The 10,533-nt window shown below is 41.2% G+C and overlaps 1 protein-coding gene across 1 annotated transcript; it reads right to left on the reverse strand.

Moving 5' to 3' along the window:
• Nucleotides 1–830: 830 nt before the first annotated feature.
• ap5b1 (adaptor related protein complex 5 subunit beta 1) lies at nucleotides 831–10,493 on the reverse strand. Its single transcript, XM_041783972.1, has 3 exons — nucleotides 10,207–10,493; nucleotides 6,943–7,731; nucleotides 831–3,126 (listed from the first exon to the last, which is right to left on the reverse strand). Exons 1-3 carry the CDS (start codon nucleotides 10,342–10,344, stop codon nucleotides 1,204–1,206), a joined length of 2,850 nt encoding a protein of 949 aa, XP_041639906.1. The 5' UTR covers nucleotides 10,345–10,493; the 3' UTR covers nucleotides 831–1,203.
• Nucleotides 10,494–10,533: the final 40 nt, after the last annotated feature.

The raw sequence follows: 10,533 nt of genomic DNA on the forward strand, positions 1-10,533 counted from the left end.
CAATGACACACGTATAGTATCAGCAGTATTTGATGATTAAGGGGTATTGGCATACCTAAAAATGACCCTAATAACAACAATTTTAAAAGGTAAAGATACATTATTTTACTCTGGGTCTTTATTACAATAACTTGAGTTGCTAACTTTTGTGGGACAGCTGTGGGTTCATCTGCCCACAGCTAACTTGTAGTTTTACTCATCGGCTCAAAAGCCTCAAACAGTGGGTGGTTTCAAGTCACCTTAAAACGCAGATAAATTGTTTGTGATTGGGTGGGTTCAATGCATGGAAACGATTCAGGTCCTTTAAGACATCAAGCCACACATTTTCCTGAATGAAAATGGGCCGAGCAAGGGACCAACGTTAAGTGTTTATGTATGTGGATATGTACGGGTGTACAGGGTGATGCATGTTGGTGATGCAACAAATGTTGTAATTGTTTACTGTGTGTTTTTTGTGTTGGGGTATAAATATTCCATGTCATTCCGACACCACTATGTAAGAGTGTAGACTGTGTTATATTACGTTAAATGGTTATGTTATGCTATTGTACTGTTCAGAAGAGGGCTATGTACCCTGTGGTGGGAAGCATGAAAATTAATAAAAAATAATTGTTAAAAAAAAAAAAAAGTGCTGAGCAAAGCTGAGTATAAACCTCAGCGCAGCTTCGGCAGAGGGCCATCAGCATGAGTGTGGTCCTCACGACAAACCGTCCCATTTTGGGAAGGTTTTTGCTGCCACTGTAACACGGCTGAATTCTGTTTTCATGGTGATTAACGCTGGTCTTTATTATAGAAGGCTACAACAGAGTACAGTCCAGACCTGCCCTCTTTGTAAAGTGTGTTGTGATGACTTTGGACATGAATCGGCGCTATACAAAGATTTAAATGAATTACAAGGGAAAAGCAATATTGATCAAGTTATGAATCATGCAACCGAGTACTTTTTGGTCTTTAAATTATACACAGTAGCCTATTATATGTAGGCTTTTCAGCTAATTGGAAAATTATTTACTAAAACATCAAAATTTTAAAAAGCAAGAGTTTAATTACAATAACAACAGATTACAGTGCAATACCCTTATTTTAAATCATCTGGTTTCAGCAACATAGTTTTAGGCATTATAGAAGTTAATGGACAGAGAAGAGGTTGGTTTTGTTAAAGTCAAGTGCGGATTAAAAACAAGCCAGTGTCATGCTTTACAGTCAGAGTGTCTTTTGTGAGGCTGTGATTCTTAGCAGATAAGAACTTAGGTGAGGCAGAAGCTGCCAGTTGTCTGTGGCAATGTGAAAGTGGACAGCATCTTCCTCAGATCTGATCTTAAAGAATACGTGAGATTGTGGCGGGGGAAAGAAAAGCACTTTGAATTCTCCTTCATCAGACTGTGATAAAAGGAAGGGACGGAAATGTTCCTTCACCAAGGCAATCAGAGCATCCTGCTTCAGCTGGCAGCAGAACAGGCTGGTGGAACAGCCTGTTAGGTCATTCTTTCTCCTCTCAGACTTTATTTCCTCCCATAAACTCTCAAATAAGCTCAGTTTGTCACCTTGTCCCCAGGCTGGGGGGAATGGTGGAGGTAGGAAGATCTGCTCAAAAGCCACATGGATATCAGGCAGCACAGTGAGCCAGGAGAGCCCGTCCTGGGTGGTAAAGATGGCGCTGGCTTTGAGGATGGTTGGGTAAGGGCGCCTGGGTCTCAGTCTTAGCCTCACAATGGGTGCCAATCTTTCTCTAAACAGACATGGGACGCTGATATCATTCAGCTTCTCATAGTGGTCATCTGTGAGGGTGAAGTGGAGACAAATGCTGAAGAGCTGATTGAAGCGAGAATCGCCTGTGTCTATATGAGTCAGCTGGTAGTTTAAGGTTACATCAGCGATAAAGCCAGGCTCATCAAACTGAGCTCTGTAGGTCTTCAGCGCTGTGGTTGGACAGTTCTCTTTCTTATCCTGTTCACTTCCTATATCTGTTTGTGCTGCCTCTGATGGCTCAGATTTGGTCTCAACCAGCATAACTATTGCTTTCTCTGTCTGGTGGATGGTTAATGCACTTGTCAGTCCTTCACTTTCAGCCATGATGGAGGACAGTGTTCTCTTCTTTACCTGCCGCCCACCCTCAGTCAAACCCTGGGCCAAAACACTGGTCAGCTTTTCCCTTGACAGTGTGGTCAGAAAGGTGTAGTATAGGCGGGCTTTGTCCTGGATGTCTGTGTTATCATAGTTGCAGGCGAGATGCTGCAGAATATCAGCCAGAGGAGTGAGCAGAGAGTCCAGGCTGGGGTGGTCAAGGAGGTGGCGACAAATCACCAGCAGACTGTTCCCAAGACGCCAGTTCCCGCTTACACAGAATGAGGCAGGAGATGGAGTGATGACTCTGGCAAGGAAGTTTAGGGTGTTTTGTTGCTGGATTTCTCCTTCTTCTGCCACCCGGGCAAGCATTTTAAGGTGCTGGAGAAGATCCGCAGAGTTGACTTTGGTGAGAGGGTTCCTGGTGATGACTCCCTGAAGTGCCTTTAGGAGCCCAACAGCCCAACTGAATTCAGGGAGTTTGTCCTGGGTCCGGTCAGCCAGGGCGATTAGTTGTGGAGCCAGATGTGTGTGGCGAATGTAGAGTTTACATAGCTTCTCTGTCAGGCTGTTAGCATAGCACTCCAAGTGGCTAAAGTACAAAAGGAAGAGGAAGGTGGCCCTAAAGAAAGTGATGACAATCTCCCAGCTGCCTCCATGTTCCACAATGTGCAGCAGTGAGTTTAGATGTTTGTAGAGGTAAGCTAGCCCTCCACCTTCCACCCCCTCCCCTTCCTCCCCCTCCTCCAAGTAGACCAGAGACAACAGATTGAGGCGGGCCAGCATGGTGGTGCTGTCATTAAAGACGGTGGGCAACAGAGCCGAGGCGAGCCTAGGAGTCAGCAGCACTGGGAGGGTCTCGTCTCCATCACTACAGCTGATTGGCCGGTTCTCTGGAAAGTGCAGGATGCAGTCCATGTAGAACAACTTCTCTGGTACGCTTACCAGTGGGTGCTGGGAAAGAACAACCAACCGCTTAAGGATAAAAGCTTCGTCTTCAGCGCTGAAAAGGCTGTCTGTGAATGCACACTTCATCAGAAGAGTGGAGTGAAGGAGGCAGACCTAGAAGGAAGGGGACAATCACTTAAGCAAGAAATACATATTTTATGTGAAAACTACTGGTTCATATAATAATTCCTAGGTCAATCTGAGAGGCAAAAGTGTCTTATTTTTGAATTAAAGGAACTGAAACTATTTTTCATCTGAATGCGTCAGTTTGTTAAAACCAAGTCATTTTCTGAAATTTCATCAGGTGATCCAGTTTAAATATAGTCAAGTCCATTATTCTTTTGACAAAAAATACACAATTTGTATCATTTTGCTTGGTTTACCAACTCCATGGATTTACAATTTAAGAATCAAGATATGACAGAAAATGTTAAAGTTTAAATTAAGAAGTTTGAAAGAAATATGTATTTTACCATTAAGAAATAACAGCAATGTAATGTAGAGTATCCTTATTATCAGGGGTTAAAACGTATTTAGACAAACTGACATGTACTGTAACAGTAGTGTGGATACTGTTATGTTGCAGAGGCAAAATGAGTATTTAACCGCAGTTCATAACTCATGTACGTCACTCTTAATCCTGCATTATTTCTTCTTCTGTCTTTGATTACCTTAGCTGTTGTCCCTTTCTATGCAGAAAACACTCTTACAGACAGTACCTGTAAGTGAATTCAGAGCATCCTGCATTTGGAAACATAACATCTCTATTCTTACCCGTGAAAAACTGCCTTGAATACCGTCCTTTAGCACTCTATGAAAACGTGATGATGTGAACTGCAGCCTATTTTCTGTCCTGACAGTGCTTGTTTTTCTTTTATGTGCCTAAACATAATCCCAGAATGTTATAACTGTAGCTGTGGTGGCAGTATGAGTAAAGGCTATTCCCATTAACTAAAACTAGAAAAGCACTCGGAGAGTGCAGACCTCTACCATTAGCCCTATCTCCCAATAGTGAAGAATCCTGTGAAAATTCCTGGATCCAGACGGTGATCCGGATCACTCCCAAAATGTAATCAGTTCTTCCTTATGCCACTTCTGACATTTCCTGAAAAGTTCATCAAAATCCATCCATAACTTTTTGAGTTATGTTGCTAACAAGCAAACCCTGCCAATCACATAACCTCCTTGGCGAGGGTAATAATGTAAAGGTGTAATTACAATTTTCAGTAATAGCCTTGCACTCAAACAGGCCCACAATGTCTATACACACATGTTCATAGGGATCCTGTGGAAACACAAGAGGTTGCAATGGAGCAGGAGAAGCACTTGCTGCTCTATTGAGTGCCTGACACACACACACACAGAGGATGAGGATTACAAGACAGAGCAGGTTGACCGGGGCAACCAATTTCTTCATCAACTTTACAAACAAACTCACTACTGTGTTCCTTAAATGTCATTATACTTTGTATGCCAACATTTGAAGTTAAGTTTAGCCAACATGATCAGGTCCATGAGTGCAACTGAGGGTTAAATAACTGTTTACAGGGTTGAGCTGCTGTGACTGTCACACTGCACGGCATACGCTCAAGCTATAAAACAAACCATCAACAGGTCTGTACCGTGAATGGACTTTTTATCAGCCAGCAGTGGGACAAGGTGCCATTTATATTGGGACTCCACTCACCTGGGATGGACCTCACATGTCAGCCTCTGCCTGAAGCGTCATACTGGTGAAGTGACGGCAGCAATTTCAGCCTGACATACAGTGCTTAACAAATTTATTAGACAACCACCCAAAGTAAGGTTTATGCCACAGCTGCCCTAAATTAATAGCATTGGTAATTACCAAAATCATTCTTTATGTTTCTGCAACGGTTGATACACCAATATGTAGAAGCTCTTTAACCCAAATGATATTTTTAATGCTAAAATATAATTATCGTTATACATGAATTTTCAAATGTACTGATTCACAAAAAAACCTGAAAAAATAACAAAGCACATTAATATTTCTTGATTTATATGTCAAATTATAATTATTTACTTGCATTGCTGAACAGAGAAAATAGTTTTAGTGGTTGAATGTTATGCTTCATTAATTTGACTTCTCAGAGAAGCCCAGTGAGCCGGCTCAAATTTGGGTTAGGTGAATTCAGTTTGAAATTCCTCATTCCTGTTCAAAATGGTAAAATGTTGAGAGCTTACTGAAAATGAAAGTCCGCATTAAAGCACTTCATGATGCAGCTGTGGCACAAACCTTACTTTGGTGGTGGTCTAATAAATTTGTTAAGCACTGTACATGCAGGAGGAGACTCTGCCTCTAGTAATCAGTTCACTCACTTCTGATGGCGACAATTCAGACACTTCTTCACAGAAATGAGAAAATGTGCAATTTTGACTAAATCCAAAAGCACAGAAGTGGTGGCATGATGTGCTTCAAGTCACTGGATTATTACACGCCATTGTGATGTGACTATTGAAGATTCAAACAATGCCATTGGGGTGTCAGTACCATATATCATTAAGCTCTAATGTGTTTACATAACTCATTTAAACAAGGCCTCGGGCCTTTTACCAGTTTCATGCTAAAGAAACACCAGAGTTTAAGTGACGTGACATTATCAGCACATGCACATCATTCACTCTAATCAAATTCAAAGCTCTCATCACTGCTTACAGAGCAGCAACTTAAACTGCTCCTGGAATCCCTCATCCATGTCTACACTCCTTCTTGACCACTACAGGCAAGCAAAAGGCATTCGGTACTCCCATCACATCAGGGCCCTAAGTCACCAGCTCAACGGCTCTCCTCCGTTGTACCCTGACGGGAGAATGGATTACCCAACTCCATTCAATCTGCAGAGTCCCGTTCTGCTTTCAAGTTAAAGCTAAAGACCCAGCTCTTAAAGAGAACACCATGCACTTAGCTAGACTCTTCTCTGTTGTTGTCCCTGGTGGTAGAATGAGTCTCCCAGCTACTGTTGGCATCTCTGTCCTGCTCTACATCTGGGTTTTTGTGTGTTCACGTTAATTATTGGCTTTAAGCATTTTGTGGCACTTACTGAGGTTGTTTCCTCCTGTCTAGATCTTTGCTTGTGTTGTACTTAGATTAGTACTTCTCAGATGTGCATCACCTCTGACAGAAGCATCTGCTAAATGACATAGGACTCAGCTTGTAGCCCTATGCTGTTTTTTTCTGTTACTGTTTTAGAAGCACACTACTGAGACTTAGAATAACTTTTGCATTATACCCTTGTTCTGTTGAAACTCACATTTTATGCCTGCTATGCTAATCAGGATGCAGGGGCAGGCTTATACTAATGTGCTACTATACCTTCAAGATTTGATTTACCAACTTATCCTCATTGGACTACAGGGTAGTACAATGGGTAACATTTTGTTTATTTCCAAACTGTAATGTTTCATACTCCTTTGGGAGGCATAGGGCTCTGTGACTGAGGTTCTTGATGAAGTCTGAAGCATAGTTGATGCTGACTCAAGACTGTTTTGTCAGTCATTTAGCCTATAGGTTTGTTAAGTCAGTTAGCATGACATCATAGTCAGCTCTGTACAGGATGGTGAGGTATTTTAGACTGTTTTTTTCATTGGTAGAGTACATGTTTTTCTGTCTGTGGTTATGCTGTGCAAGTAAAGGAATGGTGCATGTGAATTTTACTGCCGACAGCCCTGCTCTTACTGCTGCATTGTGGAGATCCACATAATACTTTTTCAATTCTGTCAGCCAAGTTTACACTCTTTAGGCCATATTTGACCTAACAAATAGTATTGAACCTCGGGAAATTTTAGTACCAAACCTTTTTCAATTAAAAGTACCAAAATCTCTGTACATCAGATGTTGACACAAGTTGTGTTGATGAAAATGACTTATGAGAAAACAAAATCAGACTTTTTCTGATTGACACATACCTCACTTGTGCCTAGCAGTCGCAGCAGCTGAGTTCTGAATACAGATGGAGGAATACCAGGCACCATAGCAACCACCTCTGTCAGCCTATAGAGCAGTGAAGCTTGGCACATTGGAGTAAGAAGGTATGACTCCTCCAGGAGAGAGGACAACACTGAACGTAACTCCTTACAATCCGGCCCTGTCTGGAGGGTGGGAACTGTACCCATAGGCCCCAAGATAAGAGAACACACGGAGTCTTTCTTTTTCATCAGGCTTGAGTCCTGTTCTGCTTCCCATGCAAAAGTAGTATTTCCTCCCAGAAGAGCCTTAAGATGCTCTGCACCAGCTCCAGCCTCCTGTGTGAGCTGAAACACAGCATTTCTGAGCACCAGAGTGTGGAGTCCAGCATACGCCTGGTGGAGCCAGGAGCCTTCTCGCTGACGTAGCCCACCCATTAGCTCCAAGTGCTGGGACAGAAGGCCTGGAGAGCAGGCCTCCAGCTCCTGCAGGCACTCACAGGCTGTTTCCCGTAGAGTGCATAGAGTACCATCTCCTTGGAGGTCACTGGTATCTTCAGCTACCTGGAGCAACAGGTCTACAAAATCTTGAGAAGCCCGGGATCGATTATTTACACAATGTGTGCAAATGAGAACAGAGGTAAGGGCCAGGAGAAGTTTCGAACGGAACTTGACATATTTGGAAGGACACTGGGCGAACACAGACATAAGCTCCAGGGCTGTCTCCTCTCCTTCTGGGTCTGAAGGACACAGCAGAGTAGGGTAGTCACATATGGGGGACAACAGGACAACCTGCAATGGAAAAATGTAAGGGGAGAACCAGTTACTCCTCACATCACAATAGACAATTAACATTTCTGAGATACACCTACAGTAAAAAAGAAATCTGTCAAGATGAAACTAAATATGTATTTTTTTAGAAAAATTTAGTCAAATTTTACCAACAGAGCACATTTCAAAACAAAACTAGACTAACCAAAGTCTTTGCAGAGAAAAACACAAAATAAATATTAACATTGAGCTTGTAGCTCCTGTCAGGAGTTCTACAATTATCAAAACAGACTAAAATTTATACTGACGTCTCTGTTTCACCACCAACCGCTAATAAGGCCAAGACTAAAAAAGACCAATCATTTCTATACAGGACAAAGTAATTTCAGCATGCTCCCTGCAGAGATTAACAGTGAATTACATGTGATTGTTGAAAGACAACAGGATGTGATTTATATTAAAATCTAAATTACACATGCACAGGACAAAACTGGCCAAGACACAGGAGGTAGCATTGATACCTTCAACCTGTCATAATGGGAGGATTTTTGTTCAAACGTATCATTGACGTATTGGAAAGTTCTGGTGACCTGGTGCCTGACGCTGAGAGAAGCATCAGGTTTATGCTGTAGTGTCATTCTGAAAGCTAATGAAACAGGTTGGGGCGTGATGTCACTACAAATGGCATTGTCAGAGGTTCACCACATTTTTCAGCAGTCTAGTTTAGTCTATGTTAGGTGTGTTATTTTAAGGTATGATGGCTGAAAACAAAAAACGTAGTTTATATTTGGGTTGTTGGGTTGGTCATTGGCTATTTATTGCTTTCAAAATGAGAAAATGCCTAAAACAATCTGCACAGTCCAATCTATCAGAATTGTTATGGTTACAAAGATACCCAGGCTTTGTGTTAGTTAAGATTATGATAATAAAAATTATAAAGCATACAGACATTGAACATTCAAAGAATACTGAGGATTACTGAAGATTGCCCATGGAAGTTACTGCCTGCTTTAGCATGTTTTTAATCTCAGAAATTACAGCTTTATCCTGTAAAAAACTTAAATATCAAAAAGTGATGGCTTTTATCTCATAAAATGGTTAATTTATTTGAGCTCTTCCACAAACTGGCACTAGTTGTACACTGCATAATGCTGGTTTCAAACCAGAGAACTTAGGAGTGAGATCTGAGGACAGATGAGCAAAGACACATGAGAGCAGGCTTCCTGGAACTCTTTTACTGAAAGACACGCCCCCTAATTGGATATCACTCACTGATTGGATGCTGCTGCACAGTGAACTTCAAAGTTCAGAACATCAGCGTAGATTAATAACAGGAGAAACAGAGCTTAAAAAAGACATTAAATGGACACTAAAAAGATAATAATCTTCAGTTATAAAAGCAGTTATATGTGGTGATGATGGTGGGGCTTTAAAAAGAAAGTGTTTGAAATTAGTACAGTTGAATATTACATATATGCCTTATCTTAATCAAATCAATATAATAGAATTTAACACTACTATTTGAGTTTCTTTTAATAGTCAGTTATTTTCTATGTTTCTAAGATTAGTAAGAGGATTCAAGTCTGACAAAGCAGGAGTCTGTGTGTCTGCAACAACCACATTTTACATCCATCGTGGGCTCAAGTCTATAAGTCTGATTGTTAATACGCGGTTTGATCATTATTTCATAATATAAATATTTCCCCTGAAGTTAAACCAAGTAAGTCATTCCCCACTCTAAAAAAAAACAATCAGTGTAAATTAAAATCCGATCAAAATCTGATGAAAAATGGGCAACCTACACATGCTAGTTTTAAACCGCATAATAAAGCACTATGCTGATTAAGCCTGTATCTTTTTAAGTGACTACAGTTTTCTTTCATGTGATCACACACATACTGAGACCAAATACTGTTAATGTGGATATTATATTAGAATAAGTACAGTTCATATGCTACCAGAAACAATCAGCTGTTTAAGCATCCTGACAGCTGATAAATAACCAGTCATCACAAACTGACCTTCAGTGGACTGCAGACAGAAGGGCATCTCATGTCTCTTAAAACATCAGTCCTCTGTCCTTCATAGGTCTCGGTAGGAGGACCCAATGAAGACTCTAGCCAGAGACTCAGGACTCATTTTAAGAGAACTGAAGTGTGCCAGAGATGGTTATAGGCTGATCGACCAATCGACTGTAGTGAGGAAGTATTTTCAGCTGCCAGGCCTATACTTTGGCTAACTCCCTAACATTTTTATATGCAATGCTTTCAGTACAATACTAGATTTATTGTTTTATTTCCATTATGGTATTGCTGCTTTGACTCAAGTGAAAAATCGGAACATTTGCAACAGGAAAAGCACCGATATTTCAAAGATTAAGACTAACGTCTTAACGTAAACTTAAATAAACCAAACTTAGATTAAACCTAAATACAGCGGGGCGGGGAACACCTGTGATGAAGGAGGTAAACTTTTTCTCTGGCTAGTTTGTTTTACCTTGACACTGTAGCTGGCTCTGTCATCTCGGAGCTCACGGAGCAGCTCGGCGAGGAAAGCCTCAGCTGTGTTAACAGAGAGGAAGCGAGACGGGCTGCTGGAGAACACGGAGATCCTCTCGACCCAATTCACCGCCATAATAAGGCTCAAATCAAAAACCCGCACGACGTTAGAACAAGTCACTCAACAGAAGTAATAAAACACATTACACTTTCAATGTTAATCAACGTCAACGCTCCAAAAAACAATGAAAAGCACCACAACCCGAAGTGCCAAGTTCCTTGTTGTGTCACGTGCACATTTCAGACTCGCTCCATTACATTAGCG

This window comes from Cheilinus undulatus, linkage group 3 (assembly GCF_018320785.1).
Source record: "Cheilinus undulatus linkage group 3, ASM1832078v1, whole genome shotgun sequence".
Taxonomy (NCBI): domain Eukaryota; kingdom Metazoa; phylum Chordata; class Actinopteri; order Labriformes; family Labridae; genus Cheilinus; species Cheilinus undulatus.

What these genes read in the sequence shown, in the direction of transcription:
- ap5b1 (XM_041783972.1), bottom strand. Translation starts at nt 10,344, where the DNA reads ATGGCGGTGAATTGGGTCGAGAGGATCTCCGTGTTCTCCAGCAGCCCG. An exon ending in GAGCCAGCTACAGTGTCAAG is followed by an intron (nt 7,732 to 10,206) that starts GTAAAACAAACT and finishes TTTCCATTGCAG; the next exon opens with GTTGTCCTGTTGTCCCCCAT. An exon ending in GACTGCTAGGCACAAGTGAG is followed by an intron (nt 3,127 to 6,942) that starts GTATGTGTCAAT and finishes CCTTCCTTCTAG; the next exon opens with GTCTGCCTCCTTCACTCCAC.